Source organism: Cygnus olor, chromosome 14, assembly GCF_009769625.2.
Source record: "Cygnus olor isolate bCygOlo1 chromosome 14, bCygOlo1.pri.v2, whole genome shotgun sequence".
Classification (NCBI taxonomy): Eukaryota; Metazoa; Chordata; class Aves; order Anseriformes; family Anatidae; genus Cygnus; species Cygnus olor.
Genome location: NC_049182.1, coordinates 439,260 through 463,798, shown reverse-complemented (window position 1 = coordinate 463,798; position 24,539 = coordinate 439,260). Strand labels below are relative to the sequence as shown.

The window sequence follows — 24,539 nt, the reverse complement described above, 5'->3', positions numbered from 1 at the left end:
TATATCTTATGTATAACCTGCTGCTTATTAGAATTAAAGGTCGGCTATTAAAGATTGATGAATTCCAAATGTCATTTGACCATATTGTCAATAGTAGGGAGCAGGCTTTCACCGCTGGGGAAGCAGACTTCTATGGAGGTGGCATCGAATATTACCAACAAAATATGCAGCCACTTACTTAAATGTCCCTGTGTGTTGTGCGAATGGAGAAAATAACCTCTAAAGCCTAATCATTTTTGACATTTTAAAGTCTGCAATATTTCTTTTGTAGCACAAAGTTAATGTAAATTTCACTTACTAAGAATACTTGCTGAAGAGAGAAATGCTGAATAACGTGTTAGATTTGCAGACAGTTTACTTGTTGAATAAGTCTTGCATATTTTTTTCTTAATCTAGGCACTCTGGTCTAATTTGATTTTTGTGTTCTCCATTTTTTGCAAGCTGTCTTATTGCTGATATTTTCAATAAATGATTGTGCTTTCAGAGGAGAACTGATGTAGTTCAAAACTAGACTTTTACATATTGCATTTCAGTTATGAATGGAATTTTAAAGCGTTCTTGCAGCTTAGTGAAGTTGAAAGCTTAAAAAAAAGTAAATACTTGTTTTGTTGCATGATTGTTCTAAAGTTAAAAAATTAAGAGAGACTGTGTTTGTTTGCTTTTGAAATAATGTTTTTTTCTCCAAAAGCGTTTTGTAACCATTTTATGTATTCTGTTTTATAACAAGTGGATAGACTTTACAGTTATGTGCTGTGCGGCCTGTCAATCAGTTCAGTCTGACAGCTGTCAATCACTGACACGCAAATATTATGGGATTCCCTAGTGAGGAAAGAATTGGTATCTCTGTGTGGTGACTTTAGCCTCCCGCAGTTCCGGTACTTTACATTTTTTTAGTTTTTTTCCTTGTGAAGTGATGAGAGTTGTACCTGCAATGTGTTAACTGCCAAAAAAAAAAAAAAAAAAGACTTCTAAATACACCTGAAATATTTTCAGTCTTGTTTTCCTTTGATTTTGAAAGTGTTTAAAACAAAAGAAAATTTAATGCATTTAACCTGAAGCTTTCTCAGTCTGTTTTAAAAGTCCAAAATCTTTATTTATGGAGGATCAACTTTACAGAAATCTTTAACGTAAGGGTTTAAAGTTATCCAATATTTGATTTTTACTTTGATTTATGACTTGCTGGCTGGTAATAGGGCCCAGCTGAGTTTTCGGATAGTTGTTTTTATTCGTGTGGCTAACGTCAGTGAGTAAATAGAATCTTAACACGTCTCAGATGACAGAGGTAAGCAAGTATGCGTGGGTCAGAGGCAGGGGAGGATATCTGGGAGTGAATGGTGAGCTGATAACTTTGACCAAGTTACTGCTGTACTGTCCCAGGACACAGGGACATTGTTGCATGTCCTCAGGATGAGCAGTGCCAGCAGACAAGTCTTAAGTCCTCCGTACGTAGGCTTCCTAATGCTCAGTTGAAAAAGTTGAAAATGTACGGCAGCCCACCTTGCCAGTCAGTGTCATTATCCTGTACAAAGATCTCTCAACAGTATTCTTCTGTAGTATTAGAGTTAGTCAAGCTGGTTACTGTGCTTATGGATATATCAAACCTGTATGAGTAAGAGCTGTGATCCTAAAAATTCCTTGGTGAGATGTTTTTGTCTTAATTTTTCTAAGTTTTCCCCTTTGTTTTAATTGACAAATAAATTACAATACTTGTGCTGTATACATTGAAGATGAAAGATAGTTCTGACTGAAGTTAAACCCATGCCCTGAGAGTGTAAAAAGTCTAAAAGGGTCGTGCATTTTCCTCAGGAGGGAATTGGCTTTAAAATCCTGTTTTTTTCAAAGTCAGTTGCTAGTGGAGCAGCAGATGGCCAGGATGGTGTCTGCACAGCAGCAAGTGCACAGCATCTGAGAGAGGGCAGGGGAATGCTGCTGGCAGCTTGTGTGAAAACATCTTCCTACACGATATATTCTTTTTTGTGAGGTTTCATTTTGTATTGCAGCTGGTGCCAAAGTACTTCAGCAGTGTTGTGAGTGTAGTTTTCATCTTGTTTTTTCCATGGGATATATCTATCATACGCGACTTGTGCAAAGTACTTCGATGTAACTTTGAGATACCCTTACTTTATGGACTTCTGTAGTAACAGCTGGGCATTGTTCGATTTTCTGACAGATATACCTAATGATTTCTAATGCTATGGCTTAGAAAGCTTCATATTTTTTATACTGCATGCATGTTTTAAGATGTTTTGAAACAACATTCTTAATCTTAAAATGAATAGATGGTTTGCTTAGCATTTTGTGCAGGTAGTTTAAGAAAGAGTGATAGTGCTGTAGATATAGAGTAACTTCTCCACTGGCTCTAACCAGTTTTTGCTAATCTGTGCTTACCGTCGTAATCTCCCAGATATAGTAAAGAAAAAAAAAAGTCTATAAAGCCTTTTATGTTTATGTATTAATATTGTGAAGAGCTAAAATTATCACTGGCTAAGCCTGCAGAATGTTGGTTCTGATCTCTCATTCGTACGTGCTGTAACTAAACACGTTTTTAGAAAATCAGGATGGCGGTTCTCTGGCAAACTAGAGTTTGCTCACCTGTCCATCTGCTTTCTTCCTTTATGAATCTCAGTGTTTTGGAGCTAAACAGCTTTTGGTGGTTGCCTTATTTAAAGGGATGAGGAGAGGAGATAAGTAGCAAAAATTGAATGGCCAGCCCCTCTCAACTAATTTTTTTTAACTAGTATGCCAAGACAAAAGAATTTGTTTTGTGGGCTAACAGGGTTTGGGGTGCTGTGAAGGCAGCACGCTTAACCTTGTGTGTACCCTTGAGTCCCCAGTCACTCACTGGTTTCCAGTCATTCAGCAAGTGAGGCTAATCTGCCCCTTGCTGTTGTTCTTCTCAGAGGTGGAGGCTTAAATGCCGAACCAGACTTCTAAGGCATAAAGAGGTGGAAATAACATGGAAAAAATATCTAGGACCTAAAGTGCGACAGCAACAAGGGAAATTATCTACCCCAGAAAATGAGATACGTAATAAAGGCACAGTAGTTGCTCATGCATCTGCTGATTCTGGGAGTTCAGGTGAAAACATGTTGCTAGTTTTGTCTCAAGATTTAAAAAAACAAAAACAAAAAAACAGAATAACAAGAACAAAAAAAAGTATGACTGATCCTCTTGATCCTCTGCCAGCTTTTCATGATGCTAGCATTATGGACAGTGTTGATATCCCATTTCTATTTGAAAATGTAGACTAAAACATTTTCTTAAACTTTAATGTATACTTGCATATCCATCTCAAATGTAGCTTACTTGATTACTGTAAGCACTTAATTCTTTATTGGTTACATCCTTTTTGCTATTTATCAGCAGATCTAAGTGTTTACCTCTGTACACTTGGAGGATGAATCCATTGATTTGTTTAGTGCCCCTTTTAAAACTGGACAGCTGCTGTAATATTGATAGCAAAATGCTACAATGTGGAATCAGTAGCATGTTACTTTGATATATAAAAGCTTAAAAAATAAGCTGAAGTAAAATAATAAAAACTGTATTGCTGAATCATTCTTTAATGAACATAGTTCATCTTAAATTAGGAAGATCTGCTAAATCAATTTGCTTTAGCAAAATTGTCCCAAAGGGGAAGCGAATTTCAGGCATGTTAGGTCTAAATTCAAAGTTTTAGTGATATTTTTTTTCTATATTGTAATGGTATGTAATATTAGTATACTTCCCTCTGTTGGAGGTAAGTTGATTCCTTTTTTCATAAGAGCAAACTGTTATGTATCAGCCTCTTTCTCAAGTATTGTCTTTCTGTTATTGTCTGTGAAATAGATCAAGATGGACTTCTTTGAATTACTGGCTAATCACCACCTGGACAGTCAGTCTCGCTGGAGCAAAGTGAAGGACAAAGTAGAGACTGACCCTCGTTACAAAGCAGTGGATAGCTCTTCACAGAGGGAGGACCTTTTCAAACAGTACATAGAAAAAATAGCAAAGGTATGTGTGTGACATCTGGAAGTATGTCTTTGGATGTTCTGCTGGTTATGTTGCTGTTAATGTGTGATGTAACTAACTATAAGATAGACTCGTGTGCTTTAGTTCCATACTTCAGAGAATTCTGTACCGTTATTACTTGTTTGAAGCACCCTGGAATGAGAGCTTGACACTTAGAAGTACTATCCATGGTACTGCTGGTGCAAGTGTTCATGGTATGTGTATGTCTGCACACATACACGAACACACGAGATGTATGGGAGAATTTCTCCAGCAGAACAAGAAAAACAGAGACTCGCATAAAGTCATTGGCTTTAAAACTTGAGAAAATACAGACGCTACACTGACTAGTCCCAACCAGGATGGGCAGTTTCCTTTGCTGCAATTTTTGTATCAGTTGTTTCACTCAGAGTTATAGGTGGTTCATACACAGTTCCTTCACTGGTTCTTCTCTCTCAATCCAGTATTCCTGCTTTTCTCTTCCAGGGAATTAATGATTGAGTACGTATAGCTTGGTTAACAGTTTATACTGCTTTCCCCAGCCCGTTATTCAGTTTGTCACTGTATACGAGGAACATGCTCATAAGAATAGTTGTTCTGGGATCAGCATTGTGACCAAACTTCTTTCAGCATATGACCCTGTAATGCTTCTATAGCATATAGTTCTTCAAGCAAAATTTAGTAGTCTTTTACATCTTAAATCACTTTGAAGTGTTTTGTTCCAAGATGCCTTTGGTTTGACAATCCTTTAACTTGCTTACCTGCCTAATGAAAACATGAAAGGTGTCACATTTTTATTGAGAAAAGTTTCTGCTCTTCTTACGTTTCAGAATTTAGATTCTGAAAAAGAAAAGGAGCTGGAAAGACAAGCTCGCATTGAGGCAAGTTTGCGTGAACGAGAGAGGGAAGTCCAGAAAGCTCGCTCAGAGCAAACCAAGGAAATTGACAGAGAACGTGAGCAGCACAAACGTGAAGAAGCAATACAGAACTTCAAAGCGCTTCTGTCTGACATGGTAAGATATGAATAGGTTCTCTCCTGATCTATTTGTTGCAGGAGCTTGTCAGCGCGTTTTGCTAATTGTTGCACTACAAAAAAGCTCTTTGTTGATTGTAGTTAAATTTATATAGAAATAGAATTATATTTTCTGTTCCACTGCCCACCCTTTTTCCTGTTGGGAGTTTTGCGTTGTTTGTAAGAGAAGGCTTTGCTTTTAGGGTTGGTGTTCTGACAGTTTGCCCACAGGGTTAGTTGACTGTATTGTTCCTGCTGTGCTTCTCCAGCACCTCACTGGTGATGGCAGATTTTTAGACATGCTGCTGTAAATTTCTATGTCTGGAAAACTAGAAAATTAGGAATATTCTCCTTATTTTTGTGTTGTCTCTTCTTCATGCTCCAAACACAGTGTCTTTGTCTTAGTATTTCTTCGCTATGTTACATGTTTACTTTGTACTAGTAGTCAAGCTAACCTATAAGATGGCAATTTCCATATGGTGAATGTTTTATTAAGAGAGCAAGATTAGCAAAATGACTTTTCACCGGTGTGTGTACTATGCCCTTGCTTCCTGGTATTTTATCTAAAAACCAAACATGTACTAGTTCTCACGTTTCCTCATGGAAATTGTTATCAGGGGATAGAAAATAAATGGCTCATCATCCTGATTTGGTGGTATAGCCAGCAACATAAAGCGTCAGCTACTTGAGGGATGCTCTCCAGACTAGAGCCAAGGCACTGCAAAGCTCCTCGTGTCTCTTTGCAAATAGTTATCTCTGAGGCTACTTTTCCAGACCACTTAGAGTTAATATAGTATATGATATCTCTATCTGCATTTGAACTTAGGCAAAGTAATTCCCTCTGCCACTGCTTGCTTAGTATTTATAAAGAAAGCTGTCATTGTCTCATAATGTTTTTTTAAATAGCTTTTATCTTTAGTTTGAACCTTAATTTAAAATAAGAGAAAGGAAAAAAAAAAAAAAAAGCTTAGTAGTGTATAACAATTATCGGTGAGCCATAGAAAAAATGATTTTAAATAATAATCATCCTTTGACTCAGGTGCGTTCTTCAGATGTGTCTTGGTCTGATACCAGAAGGACTCTACGCAAAGATCATCGATGGGAATCTGGCTCCTTGCTAGAAAGAGAAGAGAAAGAGAAACTCTTTAATGAACACATTGAAGCACTTACCAAAAAGAAGAGGGAACACTTTAGGCAACTTCTGGATGAAACTTCAGCGGTAAGAGCTGTATATGCTCAAACTTCAGACCTTCGCCCCTGTATATCGTGATTTATCTTTTTCTGTTTTTCTATCACACAAGTTGATTTTTGGTTGTTTCTGTTTCCTGGGTCCTTTTGTTTCACCGCTATCTTTTCTTCTTCAGAAAATGTATACATTATGTTTCTGTAGCTGTTTATCTTGAGTATTATTTCAGTTTAACATATAGTTCATTTTCATTTAAACTTATAGTCAGTGATCTTTTTATCTCCTGCAGGATGTTACATTTCTTCAATGTTGAGCTATTTGATACTCTTTACTATGTGGCATCCTGCTCTTTCAAATATCCAATGTTTGTGTTAGTAAATAATCTTACCATGTTTATCAATCTTGGCATTCTCCTGTTTTATATTGTGCTACTGAATCTGAATTATTGCACTGTTCTGTGCACTGCAATGGGAATCCATCCCCTCTTTGGTGTACTATGGGGTTCTAGGGAGTCTTGCTCTTTTTTAATCTCGTGCAAACTTCAGTCAGCTTTCTTTAATCCTGCAGTTTTTAACTTATTTTTAATGCATTAGATAAAAATGCTCGGAATGCTAGGTGGATCTCAGTGTGATAGGACAAAATGACGGACATGTTACTTCGAAGCAATTGTTCTTTAATTTTTAATAACTAATACTTCTAAAAAATATTTTTCTAGTACACGTTTATGTATATATGAATGTTAAATGTGTTGGAAAGTAAACGATGTTCATGAGGACTTTGCCTTGAAAGTACTATCTTAATAATGAAGAAAAGTAAATTTATAAAATCTAATTAAAAATACAAATATAGTAGTATAAATAATCAAAACCAACACTTTGATATACAGTAAGAACTTTGTTAGTGTACTTGGGAGATATTTAACATTCCATATTCTTAGAGTCTAATTTTCTTGCAATTTTAACTATTTTTCTTTCTTCTGAAAGATAACTTTAACATCAACATGGAAAGAAGTGAAAAAAATAATTAAAGAAGATCCAAGGTGCATTAAATTTTCTTCAAGTGACCGGGTAAGAGGTTTGCATCACTGTTGTTAACTTTCAGTATAATGTAGGATACAGAGAAAGATAGTGACTGCTGACATGATTTCTGCTTTATATGAACAGAAATATTTTTTAATTAAAAATGCGAAAGATAAAAGTATATTCAACATGTAATTGTTACTTATGTTCAGCATGGTGAGTTGCATGAAGCACTCTGCATTCCGTGTTTTAAGCTTATCTTTTCCCTTTCAGAAAAAACAAAGGGAGTTTGAGGAGTACATTAGAGACAAATACATTACTGCCAAAGCTGACTTCCGAACACTATTGAAAGAGACCAAATTTATAACATACAGGTGTGTAGCATGTCACCAAAGAACTAATCTTTTTATTATGCTTTTCTTTGTACATGGCAACAAACTGATAACTGTTTTTTGTCTTAAAATAATTTGATGTCTGAATTCTTACAACTTTTCATCTTTCAACTTTTTTATCTGACAAAAAAAAATCTGCATCAGAAAGAGGCCTCTTTTTGCTTTATTTTGACCCCTGTCAGGTGGTAATTCTTACACTTGCTTTCAGATCCAAAAAGTTGATCCAGGAGTCAGATCAGCACCTGAAGGATGTAGAGAAGATATTACAAAATGACAAGAGATACCTGGTACTTGACTGTGTACCAGAAGAGAGACGCAAACTCATCGTGTCCTATGTAGATGACCTGGACCGTCGAGGTCCACCTCCACCACCCACAGCTTCAGAGCCTACAAGACGAACAACAAAATAATTATGAATACTCTCATAACAGGGTATCTGTTAAAAAAGCTTGCATGAGCCATCTGTCAGGTTTATACATATACATTACCGTGAATATATTGCAAAACCATCTTAGGAGCAGAGGAAGAAGCAGCATTTGTGAACATAAAATGGTCTCTGTATAAAAATTAAAAAAAAAAAAAAAGAGAAGAGGGGGAGAGAGAACATTAAAGTTATTTATGATTTTTCTGGGGCGTGACTGACAAAAACCGAACATGTGCGCTGTGTTTGGTAACTTCAGATCTCAGAGCAATAGTGTGTCTGTGTATGAGGTATGGATGTCTGATATTTGGAGGCATTCTTCTCAGCAACGTTATGTATGCAAGTCTTAGATGATTGTGCTTGTGGTTGGAACTTGTAATACACATGTGCCACCAGCTTCCTGATGGTTCACCCATGGTCACCTGTCTGAGGAGATGAAATGCTGTCTCATAACTGAAATTACTGATTACTGAAGACTGCGTTCTGGAAACACAAGTCCTGATTCTGTGCTTGCTTTCACCCTTCTAAATGGAACTAAATCCATTAAAGTCAGTTAAAGCTGAGAGAGGAGAATTAGGACTACAGAGACCAAATTAAGTTTGCTCACAGGTCTGCTTTGTTCCTTACCCTATTCATGGATTAGAAACAAAATCAGGTTGCTCTGCCCAAGTGAAGGTTTGTCTAACAATTTTTACTCAAAGTTGGAAACACTTGGTAAATAACAGTGGTTACCAGAACAGAACAGGACGGTTGTATAAACACATTTTTATTTGCGATAAAGTGATCTTTACATCTGGATTAGACTGTGGATTTCCCTTCTGGGCAATTCTTGTAAACTATACTCCTGTTTTGAATGTTAAACTTGTGTTTCTAAAGTTTAATTTTGAAATGTTGGGATTGTTCAGTTTATGTATTTGAACTACAATAAACCAACCCTTTTTATATATGGATTGTACAGGCCTGATAACAGTTTCTGTTGGATTTTGTTGGAGTTGTGGATTTAAGAGTAAAGCAAAGAACCGAACTCATAGTACCTAAAATGTTGGCTGTGCTTGGCAAAATAGCGTGTGATACTGTGCAGCATCAAATTAAATTTCCTTAACATTCAGATCCCATCTGTGCAATTGGGTGCCAAACAAAATCATTTTCTAGTGTAGTTCTTCACTTTTACTGTTAACTATGAGACGGTAGGAATGGTGGTGTCAAAGCGTTTCCTTCACTTTCTTCTATGTTTTACATCGACCGAGTCCTCTGGGTTGGGGGGGAAAGGAAGGATTCTTCATGAGAACCTGATTTTTTTTCCCAAGCAATTAATTATGGTAACCAGCCAGTGGGATTTCTACTCTGAGTACAGAGACAGGAGCTTAAGGCCATTTACAATGATTTAGGCAGCTTGGGAGGAATTGTTTCAGATGTCAGCAATACAGACAGTTGTAGTAAGAATGCGCACCCTCAGTTCAGGAAAAGCATCCCTCCTACCTGCCTCCTGGTGGCTGACCGCTGCCACAGTGAGGCCAAGCTGCTGGGAAACCAGCTTAGGGCAAAGCATGGCATCAAGTAGGACTGCAGCTCGCTTGGACATCAGCCTCTATAGGCCCGGTGGTTCCCAGCTGGAAAACACCAAATGCAGAACTCTCAAGTGCGTGGCTGGCAGGGAAAGCACAGGGGTGGCGGCAGAGGGAAGCCCGGACACCAGGACTGTGCTGGGTTGGCGCAGCTGGGCCAAGCAGGTGCTGGAGCTGGGGTAATTCCCGTGCAGGGGAAGCTCGGCCGAGCCAGCCGCCATCCTTCTGAGCTCCCTGCCCGGTAAGGCGGGAGCCCCGGGGGAGGCAGGGCTCCATGGCCACAGGTCCCCAGGCAGGGCACCCGCAGTCGCTGCGCTAGGGCCAGGAGCCGGAGCCCCCCGCGGCCGCACGTCGGGGCCCGGCAGCTCAGGGGCGGCTGCCGGGGCTCCCCGGGGCAGACGTTTCTCAGCCGCTTCCTGCCCCTGCCTCGGAGATGCGGCGTGGGGTTGCCCTGCCCTGCCGGTGGCTGAGCCGTCGGCTCCATCGCCCTGCCTCCACTTTCAGCTGCCCCCTAAGTGGTGATACCAAGCCGTAAAGCGCTCCTGGTACTGCTTTGAAACAATAATGGTTATTAACTCATCAGCTCTGTTTCTTGCTGCTTTTCTTCATGTTCATTTGAAAAAAAACCTTTAGAAATGACACTTTTCCCACGTGTAACGTGCAGCTGCCTGGAGCAATTTCCTGTATTGTGCATCGGGTCAGCAGCTTCACGCAGGCTATGCCCTGATTTCTGCTCAGGGGTCTGCCCAGCATGAGCCAGGCACACGGAAACCAGACAAGGATCCACGGTGAATCAGGTCCTTCCAGCAAATGGGGAAGAACAGACTATTTATGATGATCTTTGTGACTTTACTTTGATGCCGGGGTTCACTGCACTGTGGGAATGTGACTTGCTGAGCTGTGATTACAGTCAGTGGCATATAATGGTCCTAGAAGTCTAATTGTGTCGTATCTCCAGCTTAGGAGTGAATAAGAACTTCCAGTCCCAAATAACCTGTTCAAAAGTTAAGTTTGAGATGTGCTGATTTCCTGTTCCTATTTCACTCCTGTGGCACTGGTTCCTTTGTGCAGAAGTGCTAACGCAACGTGAAAGCATTGCCAAGGCCCAGCCCCAGATGGGGCCCAGGACCCCAAAATGCAGTTCACATCGCTGGGCCGTGGCACGCTGCTTGGCGCCTCATGGAGGACCTGGACACCTCTGGCGGTTCTGTGTCCAGACTCCTCCGGGTTCTCGGACACGTCCCGTGTGTTCTCCCCGTGCCGCTGCAGGGTCAGGCTGCCCAGGGGAGCGTGGGGCACCGCGGGGCTGGGTTGCAGCCCCCAGATGAGGCAGGTTGGCAGCTCAGCGCTGCTCTGGGATTTTCCTTTCCCAATACAGTCATCTATCTGCGTGGGCTGCACTTCGTGAGCACCCCGCACCATCTCAGTGCTGTTTCTGCAGCTTGCTGAGTTTTATAGCGATGTGGGAGAAGAGCTGTGACAGGGGAGGGAAGATGCATTCAGTAGGAATATGCTAAAGGACCTTTTCAGTGCATCCCAAAAAGATTTCAGGTGCTTCACATAATTCAGTTTTTACAGAGGTAAAGACAAATGTGGCTATTTCAACTCAAAATCCTTGCTGGACATTTTGAAGAGCTCTTGGGAAACCTAGGACTATACAAAGCAGCTCCCTTTGGAAGAAAATTCTCACTGTGATGCACACAGCAGCATCCAGCTGCTCTGCTCGGAAAGTGCCTTGCACACTGGGGAAAAATCCCGGGATTGAATTCATGCTCGTTTTAGTAGATTAAGGTCATGCAGTTAATATGAAGGTAAATGAGCATCTGTTTGTATAACATTTCCTTGACAGTATAAACCATGCCCCGAAGCCTCTTATTAGGTGCCTCTGTTTAAATTCATCACCAAGAGCAGCAGAGAATTAGCACGTGGACTACGGAGGAACTGACAGCTTGTTTTATTAAAGCTTGTATTATCAAATAATTTATTACAGCTTGTATTATCAAATAATGGGATTTGTCCTGCTGAAGAGGGCGACCTGCCCAGCGCTCCCAAGGCTCTGCCACCCACAGTCCTGGCCGCGTCCCGGCGGCACGCTGCGTGGGGCAGATGCAGCGCGGGCAGACCGGGGCTGTGTGTGTGCCACGGGCGGGCTCGCGCCGTGCCCTGCGCAGAGCCGCACACTGCACCCTTACTGGGTCTGGTCAGATGGGAGCTGTGATCACCTTTCACCGGCAAGTCACCCTGGCAGGTTGTTCCTGCATCAAGTCCTGCTTTAGTTTTATTTTAAAGCCAGTTCAGCTATAGATAGAAATTTCAAATGAAGAAAAAAAAAAAAAAAAAAAAGCGAGGTAATTCCTGATGAACACCAAAAAGCTGATGTTTCCAATGACAGGCAGCAGGTGGTGAGCCCCGGGCTTGGTCTCTGTGACAGGGTCTGAGCACCGAGAAGGCATCTGAGCACCTCCCTCCCTGTGACACTGCCACCCAAACTGCACACAAGCAAGAGAGAGAAAGAGGAGACTGCAGTGCCATTGTCCTCCCCATCTTATCCTTAGCATTTCCTAAGTGCAAACAGGAAAGAATTCACTGAAATTGCCCGTCTTCACCATCATGACTTGTCTGCCAGTGTCTGCGTTGAGAGGCAAAGAGCTCTGCAGCCACTGTGCTGCCACAAAGCCATCTGCTGCGTCTCACCACCAAGGTGCTATGTGGACGTGTTCCTGCTTTGCATTTTTTTTTTTTTTAATGTTTTAGATCGGAACTTTAATCTGGACTGCAAACAGGAGGCCAAGGTCTCTTGCCTAGACAATCCGTTTCCAACGAGAAGAAGGAGAAAGACGAGAACAACTCTCTTGGCCAGAGGGGTACTCTGAGCACGTTCCCTGTCTTCTCGTCCACTGGCGCCCAGCACAGCCGCAGGGCTGCCTGGCTCCCTGGGAGTTGATGGGCACTGCAGCCAGAGCCTTTCCCTGGCCCTGCCTCGCTGCCACCAGGCCCCAGCTGCTCAAAGCCAGGAACACTTTTTGTCAGTCAGTAAATACATATGTTTGTGTTGCCAAGCCTTTGTGCAGTTAAAGCTGTATTTGGTTTCCATGAAATAAGGTGTTTGATTAGACTACTGAGGGTGAGGGCTAAACAACTAACCTGGAGCAGCTTGTTTATTTGCAGGAAGGTCCCCGTCCAGCCGCATGCAATCTGCTCTGCAGACACCTGTTGCACTTGGCTAAGAGCTGAAAAGTGAATTAACGCCTTACAGGCACGTCCATGGCCCCTGTACACCTGAGGATCGTGCCCTTGCCTGGGTGCGCCCAGCTGAAGGTGGGAGGCTCAGTCTCCACGTAGCGGTCTCCAAAATGACGTCCCGTACTGCGAGGCAAAATCTCGGGGTTCTCTGCCACCCGCCAGCAGTGCCTCATCAGCACAGGTGGGCAGACAGCCCCAGCCCTGCTCTCCAGATACACTCTGGTGCCATGGAGCTAATGTTACACAGCACCTGAAAAGCACAACAATCAGCGACTCCACACAGACATGTTTGGGACAACTTTACTTTTGATACCAGTGCAAGTTTTCTTTACAGGAACAAAAAAAGAACTTTTTTCCTTAATGGTCCATTTACTCCTGATTTATTTTTTTTTTTACCACTTCGTTATAAAAAAAAAATGTTACTCCTGAAAGCAATCCCTTGTAGTAAATTTATAAGCCGGTGCATATTATTTTTTCCCCACCTTGTACTTATCTCTTTAAAGAAGGCAAATGCTCCCTGCTCCTGCCCTGCACAGGTTGGCTGGGTGGGGACAGAGTGTCAAACAGCACCAGCCCAGGGACTTGAACCACATCTTCCTCTCCCGCCAGAGAGAGATAAATGCCAGTCCCAGCCTCTATTCAGTTCATGTTTTTCCTTGTGGTACCTATGTTCCTTGAGTAAGTGGCAGTTAATCTCATTTGTAAGGTGTAAGAGTCGGTAGGTCATTGCAGAAACTGCTTGAAATCCAAATCATGCCTTATGAAAGAGACTGTCTATGAAAGAGACTGTCTAAAGAGTGCATTTTGTCCTTAAAAATTTGTGTAAACTTCCTTGCAAGGATGCAGGCACTGGTGGGATGCCCACTGCCCATAGCAGGACAGATGCACAGCAGGGTTACCCTTATGGATCCATTTCTAAAGTGACGGTGTTGATTTATTTTTTAATTGACTTTATTTATCCCTTTGCTTTTTGTTGCAGGAGCAGGTTTCAGACTGATTTTTTTTTTTTTTTTATTGAACAGTTGCTCAAGTAAATGAAGGATCTGAACAGTCTTTACAGTAGAAAGGGCAGCCTTGCCATGCAAAGAGGAAGAGTTACTGTTTTTATTATTATTATAATAATAATTATTATTATAATGTAGGACCATAGACAGCCTCTCTCTGAAGCAGTCAGGTGCTAACAGCAATATATGGTTGTATTCTGTTTTAGAATGTCATAAATTAGCAACATATACTTTATCTTCAAAACAAAACAAAACAAAAATGGAATAAATAAATAAATTAATTAAAAAAGAAAAAGAGATAGAGTCACAACACGCAAGAGCTTAGAACAGAACAATTAAAAATGACCAAAGCAAAATAAAAGAAACACAGAAAAAAAGCGCCCAGGTTCAATTTGTTTTGCAATCAATGCATTTTGGAAGCATCATTTATAAAGGTATTTCATATAGCAAAAAAAGGCACCACAGTATCTACAAAGCCAAATCCTTAGGAGAGTTTCTGTGGGGTGAAGGCGGAAGGCAGCAGCCTGGTTAGCGCGCACACATCTTGTGTGTAGTGCCATCCCTCCTCCTTTAAGCCTGTCTATTGCAAATCTGAGCTTTTCCATTTTATGTTTGGTTTTGCTGTTGCTGTTGGTAAAAATATGAAGTAATAAAAAGACAAATGTGAAAAATGGCAAAGGGGACAACATTCTGATCTTGCAAAATAAGAAGTGGAACATTTCTAGGATAAAGTTTTAAAAAATCCAAACGGGCTGCTGTAATTAAAACCCCAACCACACAGTCCTACACACACGCATGTGCACAACCTCCCCTTCTTTTCCCTCTGCAGCTGACTCGATACCCCACACTGCTGTATTACCACACATGAATCAGCAGACATCTACAACCATAGCAATGCCACCAGAGGACACTGGGATAATGAAAGCCTAAACATTCCCAGCCTGCTCCATGTTATGTCTTAGCTCACGATTCACAAGTAAAGGAAAACCTGGTATCTACTTGGTGTGCCCACCCACTGCCCTACGTGTCAGTGAGTGGTGGATAGTGAAGCTGGTTTGCCTGCCCCTGCACAACTCCTATATGCAGAGCAGTAATTAAACAAATGAATAGGAAGGAAAAGGGGAAAAAAAAAAGGAAGAAAAAAAAAAGAAAAGAAACATTTGAAATCTTGTGTTTACTAGTATTCAGTACATGAGATTCCTAAAGAATAACTTATCCTCCTAGTTAACCTTGTCCTGGAATATATACAGGTTATTTGTTGCTGCCACGGCAATGATATTTTCTGAAGGGTGCCAAGCTGTATGCAAGATCTTTTTGCTGAAGTCCAAACTGTCCACACTAATTTCATCTTTTCTCCGCTTGCCGCCCACGCAGACCTTGCGGGGCTTGAGGATGGCCCGGGGCTTGCTGTTCTCCCGCGAGGCCTCCAGCGTCACATCGCGCTTGGTGTTGCGGTCGAACATGCGGAAGAAGTTGTTGTAGGAGCCGGTCATGATGACGCTGGGAGGAGGAGGAAGGACGAGTCAGCGAGCGCGGCTCCATCCCCGCCCCCACGCACCCCTGGGCTCCGCACCGGCCGTGCCTGGCACCGCTGAGCGCCCAGCCGTGGACACCGCACCCCGCGGTCAGTGCCTGCCACCAGGACGTGCAGGTGGCTCATGCCGTGTGCCACGCCAACAGGTTTCTGCATCTTCCCAAGTCTTTCCCCTCCTCATCTGAGGGAATATTAACACCAAAGACAATTTCTTTCGGGGTAACAACTCATATTGGGATCCCTCCATATGAGGATATTTAGCTGGCCTGAACCAAACGATTTTCACAGTTTTTTAGAGACAAACTGCCTTGTGACTACAGGCATATTGAATATCCAGAGGTGTAATGAGGTTTAGATTAGATTTAGAATTTGGGCTTCAGGCCAGTTGTGTCTTATTTGCTTTGTTGTTACAGAGAAAACATCACGGCACTCCTGCAACGTCAGCTGCTCTTGGACGCTTTCTGCTGCCTTGGATAGTGTGATTTATGCACGGGTAGCTATCACCCCCAGATTGCTGATATCTGGAGCCAAATACCTTGCCACCGTCCCCTTGCACCCCACTCCCAAGAACAGGCTGGGCGCAGGCCCCGCATCCGGCCACCTCCACGTCGGGAATGGTGACGCAGCGCCAGGGCCACCAGTGCCACTGCCGTGGCACAGGGAGGTGCCGCGCGGGGGGGGTCCCGCGCAGCCCCACTGCCCCTCACCTGTCGGAGCCGTTCCACACGCACTCGAACTTGTCGAAGATGCAGTCATTCTCGTACAGCGAGCACAGCTTGCTTCGCAGGTAGTCGTGGACCTGGTGGCAGGGGATGGGTGGTGTGAGGCCGGGGGCCACGCCTGACGCTGGTGCCTGTTGCCCGAAGCAGCCGAGCTGCCTCGGCAGTGCGGATGGCAGGACGCTCCCACCCGTCACGGCATGCAGTCCCCTTGCTGCCAGCCCTGGCTGTGCCGGAGGCAGTGCCCCTCACTCACCTGGTAAGTCTCGATGGGCCGGTTCTCCATGTTCAGGTCCCACACTTTGACGGTTAGATAGTCCCTGGTCATGATGTACCTCCCGCTGTGGCTGAATTTGACATCGGAGATCGAGGAGATGATCTCAGAAAAGAATGACCGGTTACTTGGGTCTTCGGGCTCCTCAAAAACTGCAGGAGAGGAAGGGACAGGTCCTGACATCAGCGGTCCCCCGCGAGACCTGCTGCCCTGCCCGGGATGGCGGGTGGGAGAGCAGCGCCTGTGGCGCGGGGACACAGCGTGCCCATGGGCTTCCACTGCTGGGCATGGCATAAACCAGGCAAACATCCATATTTCACAGACTTCACGTGGTGCAATTGAAGCTCCTTTGTTTTTAATGAGTGCAATAAGCAGGAAGGATCATCAGAGACCCATCTATCAACAACACAATAGAAGCCCAAAAGATTTAGAGCTTTGCATGCCTATTCTCTCTAGAAATTAATGTGTAGCATAACCAAAAGTCAATGTAAATATTTTATAGCCACTGCAACCTACAGATTTCATCTGATCAGTCTTTGAATAAATCACAGTTTGAACAGTCTGAAGAATATCAGTGAAGTTCCAAATTAAATGCATTTACAAATTCAATTTCAAAGTAACATCAGCTGGGCATGTATGGCTTAAAAAAAAAAATAATCAGAGATGCATCTGCACAGAACCTGTGCACTTAGGGGAGATCTGCCTAGTCTTCTCTTTCCATCTCTACAGATCCCCTTACTATCTCAGCATTAAAGAATATTGCCAGTAAGAAGGAGAAGCTCCTCCTGCTTTATTTCTGTACTGGAAAAAAAAAGCAGTTCCCAGCCATGTTAATCCGACTTTTGCCCCAGCACTGACACTGCTACAACATCCTCTGCTGCGTCACCTTTTTGTTCTGACCCACTGGTACCTAGAAAAGGAGAGTTTGTGAGGAGCCAGCATGGCTGCTCCGCGAGCCAGGGATGGGCTCACCTTGCATGCCACACTGAGCACAAACGTTTCCTCAGTTTTATTATCCCCTAGCTGAGCCCTGTGCTACGGATGCCTCAGTTCTTGAATATGGTGGAAAAAGTGCCTGAAGTGCCAGTATAAATGATCCGTCTACAAATCAGAAATGGCAGTCCCCACAGCAGGACCCAGATTTGGTTCCTTCGATCACCAGCAGGAAATCTGCTGATATGTCAGCTTTTTTGTTTGTTTCTTTTTAATAAGAAAAGTAACAACAAGAAAAGAAAATAAAAATCTGAGGCAGTCTATGGAGAGCATCCAAATTCCACAACTTGTCTTCACTCTAACCATCACAGGTTTTCTCATACCAGGTCAGTTGCTTCATGAGGTTTTTTTAACAGCTGCATCATTTTTGTCACAGCTGTATGTGTGTTAGCTGTCATCAAGGCTAGAGGTGTTAAATTTATAGTCCATGAGCAAGAAGAAATTGTTGCTGATATTGTGGAAGTAAAAAATTTAAATTGCAGATTGACAAACAAACAAGAAAGGCCTCAGAGAATGAACCCAAGAGCTGGTGGCAGCACCAAGACAAATGAGCAGGAACGAGAGGGCAGTGGCAGGAACAGGGACGGGAACTGATTTCTGGCTCCAGACAGCGCAGCACACTTCTCCGGGCCTGCTGTATTTTCCACAGGCCTCACTGCTCGTCTGCAGTACCAGGCCATGACACCTGAAGCGCTGAGCTACCGGAGCCCAGGAGAGGTTCCAAGGCACCCCCAGCTTTCGATGCCCGAGAGCCTGCCCGGGAGCAGCCCTTGGCCAGAGGCACTCTGCTGGGGCATCCTCAAAGCAAACAGTTTCTTTTCACTCAGCAACTAATTTAACCGCTCATCATTAAATTTAACACCAATTTGAGTACTGTCTTTTCTTTCTCACTCCTTCATTTAAACCCTAATCATGGCAATTAACCACGTGTACTGGAAAATCGAAAGCACAGCAAGGCCGTGCAGGGCACTGGCACCGCGCGCAGCCCCCGGTCCCAGCCGCAGGCCGGGTGTCCCCATGGGGCCTCAGCACCTGGTAGACATGGCTCTGGCCCTAACCACCCCTCCGCTAGAGGCAATGAGCAGCCGGGTGGAGGTTTCGATTTAAAATGAAGACAGAAGAATGTTGCAAAGGCAAAGAGGTTTCCTGGCTTGCTAAATGAGCTCAGGGTGGCACACGAGGCTTGTTCTTCATCCCCCTGGAGATTTTGCACAATCGGCTAGTTAATTTTTAGCTCGAGGTCTTGCCAGGCTTATTATTCTTTGCAGCAGGACATCATTAGCTGCTGTGTGGGGCTGGGAGAAGGAGATGCTTCATTTCGGGGGGGGGGGGGGTGACACCATCAGCTCAGTTCTGCACCAGCTATGTGCCTGCTGCTTCAGTCAAACCCAGCAGACAATGCAAGCTCGTTTCCACGCCGCAGTCTCAGTCCTGTGCAGGATTAGCTTCACCTACACAGAGAAGTGAGGTGTCTCACATGAGACCAGATCTCTGCGCTCTATTTATGCAACCTTTTTCCTCTATAAAATGCTTAGGTGAAAAACTAGGTAAATAGAACTCGCTGCTAATGGGAATGTGAAAGTGAGTGTTTTTTCTTTGCTGGAGCCTGATCTAGCTTTGCAGAGTTGGCACTTATCTCATCCCTGGGTGCGTTAATGGCACACGGCAGTCCTGGTTCCGGAGGCAGCAAGCCTCTTGCCTGAGCTGGCGATCGTGGCTTGCAGCAGTGAGGCCCGGGCCCTGAGGGAGTTCACGGGACCTTCCAGCCAAGCAGCAGCTCGTGTGCCGACAAGGCCCGGCCAGCACCCAGCGGGTGCTGCAGCCAGAGCCCTCTGCCCAGCCTCCTGCTGCAGACAGCAGCAGCACTGGGAGCTCCTCCCCAGACCCACCCATCAGCGGGGGCACATCCAGGTAATTCAGGCCAGGCTGTGACTGTAGCTGCACTCTGAGGGTGCAGCTGGCGGCTGTGCTGCCATGTGGTGCTGTGAAGGCTGGGCACAGGCAGCACTGGCCAGCACCTCCACCCGCAGCACCCACCTCAGGCAGCAGCGCTGGAACCTCAGGGTCACAAACCCTGGGCAAGTCACTTTGCACCTCTGGATTTCAGCTGAGTCTTCTGCTAATCCAGGAATAAACAGGGCCCTGATGGAAACCTGACAGCACAGTGGAGCAGAGCTTTCACAGGAAAACCCAGTAATTTCCTGCTTCTCTTGCTTCAAATTAAAAGCCAGAAGCCCACCGATAGTTCACCCAGGCACAAAATTCATCACAATCATAACTGAGGAAAAGCTATGCTGGTGCAAGCAGAGAATCCAGTTTTGCTTTCTACCAGAAAAATCAACTTTGCAGTCGAGCCTCAGCCCAGAGGCACAGGAACACTGCAACCATGGCCTAAGGGCAGAAATCACTAGTCTGGTGCCACTCTCTCCCGAGTAATTCACTTTTCTGCCTCATTCCTCCTGTCTGCAGCGAGGCAGCAGCACTCATTTCTCTCCCTCACAGACAAGGTGCAGATTAATGAAGCGCTCCCGTCCAGGTGCTCTGAGTGCCTATGTGGATGGGCGCAGGCAGGATCAGACCCAGGGTCCCCGTCTGCAGAGCACCGAGGGGCCAGGCAAAGGCCTGCAGCCGCCAGGACGGGCAGGGCTGGGGGAGCAATATTCTGCTGCCCCTCTGAAGGGTTTTGTGTGGCTTCGCTTCTGCTGCCGAAGCAAATTCGGGCTGCTGAGCTCACGGGGAGGGTTTCTGAGGCACTAGCTCTGTGGTCAAGCTCCACAAGTTGCAGCAAAGGAAAAGCCAGAGCTCTGATAAGCGGCGTTGGTAGCGTGTTTTCGGCCATCAGCCTGGTGCTCAGCTGGGTTGCTGCTGTCCGTCACCCCTTGCAGTGCCCCAGCTGCGATGTCCTGCTGACTGCGCAGGGAGGCGTGCCCGTGCCAAGGCTGATCCCAAGCACAGATGCTCTATCCTGCGTGTTACACCTAATGTGGTTTTCCCTCCTTTTTTCACATGGCTCTTCAGAACAGAAATACTTTTGCTGGTGTCTCCAGCTGCCCCATGAATTCCAGCCTCCCTTTCGGCTTGGTACTTTGGACAACTTGAGAGGTTTCTTTGTGCACGATCTGCCCACGGAGTTATCCCTGCACCAGACCTTCTTAATATTGTAGCCCACCACCATTTAAGTCCCTGAGGAACAGACATTTATATGTGGAAAAGGATATTCTCCCCTAAGCCAGCTACATGGCTGGAGGTAACATACAAAATGTCATGGCTAGCAGGTGCCTCAAATAAAATGGGCAACCAAAATTTAGTAAGAGAAGCACATAAGTAAAAGCTGGCCCCAGGCTGCAAAGTGCGTCTACCTAAATAAACATGACTGAGATGTGCAGTGCTATATTTTGCATTTTTATTAAATATTGACAGTTATTAAATATTGCCATTGGAGAATTTGCTTCAAAAAGCCAATGCTGCTTTTCATTTTGAACTTTGATGAACTGTCTCAATTTCAACTCACACATCTGCTGAACTGCAATTGACTGAGGCTGATGCTTCTGAGGGATAGAGGGAAATCAATATAAAATGTCACGGGAGAGGTCAAACCGAACTTGTATTCACTGTCGGTCAGTGTGCTCACTGAGGACTAAAAGGACATAGCAGCACCCAAACAAAGGGAAATATTATGTGAGGGCTTCTGCCACTGATGTGTCAGGAAAAGGAATTTCCTTTGCTCCTTAATTGTACTCTGATTCTTGGCTAGGAGCTGTCACTGTAGAACTGCGAGACACAGTCATGAAATACAAGAACAGAAGGGTGTGTTTTGCCCAGGAGTTGGGAAAACAACCGTTCCATATTTTCAGATCTCCAGACAATAATGTAAGCTTTCCTCTCTGTCTCCTTTACCTCAGTTTAAAAACAGGTATCAGACAGTAACCACAGCTCAAAAGCCTAACAGCAATAGCTGGTGTGTCATTCCCTACTGCCTCTACCGGAGGCCTGAATCTGAAATACAGCCAGATGCTCTCTGGATGTAGATTATTGGCACTAGGCTTCCGTAAGTTGCACCTGGTTTGTGTGTGTCATTCCTGTAACATGACCATAGTTTAGATGCTGTAAATCTCATTAATTTCCCCCAAGATATTGGTCGTTTTCTGAAGAAAACTCAAACAAGCTTTACCCTGGCCATGTAAAAATCTCTCACTTTGGCTGTGCATCCAGACAACTGAAAATAAACAAACAAAAATGTTCAGAGGACAATGTTCAAACCCCATCAGGTACACAGAGGGTTGGACAGCCAGTCATAAAGCACAGCAGCCCTTGCTTCTGCCATTTTTAGCTGTCTTTAAGGTTGACACCAAACTTCTTTAGGTCTGGCCTATCCTTGTGTTTCATTTACAACACAGCTCAGCGCAGAGTTGCTTTTCAGGAACTGCCCTGTCACAAAGAACTGCAATAGGTATTTATCAACCAACCCACAAATGTCGGACGTGTTTGTGCCAGCATGTCTCGGAGCAGTGCCCAGTTAGGAGAGCACTTCCAGCAATGACAACTCCTGACAGGCAGAGGCAGAGCAGGAACCAAAATGCACTCACTGCTTCATCAGCAGCTGCCTTGTCACGTCTGCCGGGGGGAGGATGAGGAACACACTCCCTGGCTGCCCTGCTTCCTGCAGATTTTGGGGGGCTTTTTTGCACCTCCTGACCCTTGTCGCATCAGTCACAGCTGACAACAGGATGCAGGCTTACTCAGACAAGCGGCCTGAAGAAGTACAGCACCCCCTGTCATCTGGTATCAACAGCTCTCGCAGGCACCATGCCCTGGCACCCGTGATCTGTCACACCCACCACAGCCAGAACATCAGAGCAGGTTTTTAATGTGCACCCCCAGAATGTTCTGGGCTGGTACCAGGGACCCCTGTCCTCATCGAGATGGGTGGACTGATGCAGGCTGCCACAGGAACGCTGGGACAGGGGGACCACAGCCCTGCGTGCCCCGAGCACACGGTGACCAAGCCCCTGCTGATCTCTGCACTCCCGTTTTTGGGACCTTTGCTCAGCACAGGGCCCTGGCCCGGCCGTACTCACACTTGGCGTGGCGGTCACAGAGGGCGGAGGTGCGCATGTCGCACAGCCGGATGGTGCCTTTGCTGCTGCTGTAGACAAAAGTGTTGCAGTGGTGTGGGTGGAACTCAGCGGCAGTGATCACCTCTGTCAGCTCCTCCATGTTGGCTGGCTTGATGTCCACGATGTCTGGCAGGACGAGTCAAGGCTCCTGGTGCCTGCCGCTGACCTCTCCACACCAGCTTTTTCCGTCCCCCTACACAAACCCTGTCTTCCCCACAGAACAGCGCTGCTCTGGAGTGCGTCAGCACCACGGCTCCGCAGAGCTGATGCAACCAAACGTGCACTGCAGCCGCTCCTGCCTCTTGACATCCACCCACTGCGCACTGATGTCCCTTGAGGCCTCACCCTGTGGGGATGCTGGCTCCCGACATCTCAGCTTGTGTCCACCACTAGCCCCGAGCCCGCGCTGAGGGCTCCATCCCTCTGCCCCCAGCCCCGATCGGAGCACTGGGCCTGGGGCCAGCGCAGGCACGTGGAAAATCCTGTTTGGTCCCGTTATCTGCCTGCATGGAGACTGTGACTCTTGCCCTGCACGGCCGGGAAGTGCTGACTGTTCTCTCTGTGTGGACAGGCACAAGACTGGACCCCGATGAATTCACCCTGGCCAGAATAAACAGCTTGTATTGCAGTGTCTGGGCAAAGTGAATAACCGCACTGAAAGCAACTATGAGGGAAGGAAAATAAAACCCGGATGACATCGACAAACAAAACAACAGACCAGGGGTGGCTGGCTGGGGCTGCGCAATTTCTTGGCTCAGTAAGATACCGGCTGAAAGCTGAGCCACAGACCCCGTCCCGGGGTCCTGCAGCCGGCACTGGCCAGGACTGGAGCAGCCCGTGGTGCTGCGGGGGACAGCTGACAACTTCTGGCCTGGCCGAGCCAGAGGTCACGGCAGGAAGAGGATTCAGATCACAGAATCACAGAATGGCCAAGGTTGGAAGGGACCTCTGAAGATCATCCAGTCCAACCCCCTCACCTAGAGCACCTGGCGCAGGATGGCATCCAGGCAGGTTTTGAATATCTCTGGAGGAGACTGCACATCCTCTCTGGGCAACCTTTTGTAGTGCTCTGTCACCCTCCCAGTAAAGAAGTGCCCCCCTCATACTGAGCCGAAACCTCCTGTGCTTCAGTTTGTGCCTGTTGCTTCTCACCCTGTGGCTGGGCACAACTGAAAAGAGTCCAGCTCCATCCTCTCGACACCCTCCCCTCAGAAATTTATACACATTAATGAGGTTTCCCCTCAGTATTCTCTCTCCCAGGCTAAACAGGCCCAGTTCTGTCAGCCTGTCCTCGTATGACAGGTGCTTCAGTCCTCTGATCATCTTTGTAGCCCTTCACAGCCCAATCCAAACACCCAGCAAGGGGCAATTTACCCACTGTGCAGACAGCGAGAGAAAAGAAATAGCACCTTTCATCACCCCCTGGAAAGCAAATTAAGACCATGCTGTTCCTGGCAAGATGAAGATGTGAATTTGTCAGTTGTGCAGAGGTGATGTAGCAAAGTGACTAAAGGAAAATCTCCGTCTCCCGTGGAGGAGAGGGCAAGGACGTGTCAGCAAGAGGGAGGCATCCTGCCTGCTACGGGAGGGGCAAGTGAACCTGGTGCTCTCCTCAGCGCAAGGCAGGCAACGCGCCGGCAGCAGCAGCAGGGCCCTGGAAGACACTGTGCATTCCTCCCAGCCCACGCTGCAGGTCCACAGCAGAGCTTGGATCACAGCTCAGACCAGACCTGAGCCCAGTGCATGGCATTACAGGGCAGTAAACACTGCCTCTCAAACTGCTTCAAGTCCAGATCTATAAGCATTGGTAAAGCAGGCTGTCACTGTAATGACAGGCAGTGCAGGACTGCATTGCATCACAACGCCCCTGCACTCCCATGCAGTTTTGTAGCTGTCCTGCACTCTGACCTGCAATAACCCTTTTACAACAGTCCCGATGCTTTGCTAAGCAAAGGTTTCAAATCACATCAAATTGTGCAGCAGCTGTGTGATGTGCACAAAATTACGCAAATCCAACCCACAGGACTATGTCTTCTCGGCTCTCAGGGGCTGGATTTGGTCCTGACCAGC

General features: G+C 45.4%; 2 protein-coding genes across 7 annotated transcripts in view; one reads left to right on the top strand and one right to left on the bottom strand.

Moving 5' to 3' along the window:
* Window positions 1–8,962, top strand: part of TCERG1 (transcription elongation regulator 1) — a 35,170-nt gene extending 26,208 nt beyond the window's left edge. For all 4 annotated transcript variants that reach the window (XM_040573370.1, XM_040573369.1, XM_040573372.1 and 1 more), the window contains 6 exons: window positions 3,829–3,993; window positions 4,821–5,003; window positions 6,042–6,221; window positions 7,172–7,255; window positions 7,481–7,581; window positions 7,808–8,962. In XM_040573370.1, coding sequence (XP_040429304.1) covers window positions 3,829–3,993; window positions 4,821–5,003; window positions 6,042–6,221; window positions 7,172–7,255; window positions 7,481–7,581; window positions 7,808–8,009 — 915 coding nt within the window. In that variant the 3' untranslated portion in view covers window positions 8,010–8,962. The remainder of the gene's footprint in view (window positions 1–3,828; window positions 3,994–4,820; window positions 5,004–6,041; window positions 6,222–7,171; window positions 7,256–7,480; window positions 7,582–7,807) is intronic.
* A 4,152-nt stretch (window positions 8,963–13,114) lies between these two features.
* Window positions 13,115–24,539, bottom strand: part of PPP2R2B (protein phosphatase 2 regulatory subunit Bbeta) — a 102,874-nt gene continuing 91,449 nt past the window's right edge. For all 3 annotated transcript variants that reach the window (XM_040573394.1, XM_040573396.1, XM_040573397.1), the window contains 4 exons: window positions 22,431–22,595; window positions 16,342–16,511; window positions 16,074–16,165; window positions 13,115–15,332 (listed from right to left, as the gene is read on the bottom strand). In XM_040573394.1, coding sequence (XP_040429328.1) covers window positions 15,053–15,332; window positions 16,074–16,165; window positions 16,342–16,511; window positions 22,431–22,595 — 707 coding nt within the window. In that variant the 3' untranslated portion in view covers window positions 13,115–15,052. The remainder of the gene's footprint in view (window positions 15,333–16,073; window positions 16,166–16,341; window positions 16,512–22,430; window positions 22,596–24,539) is intronic.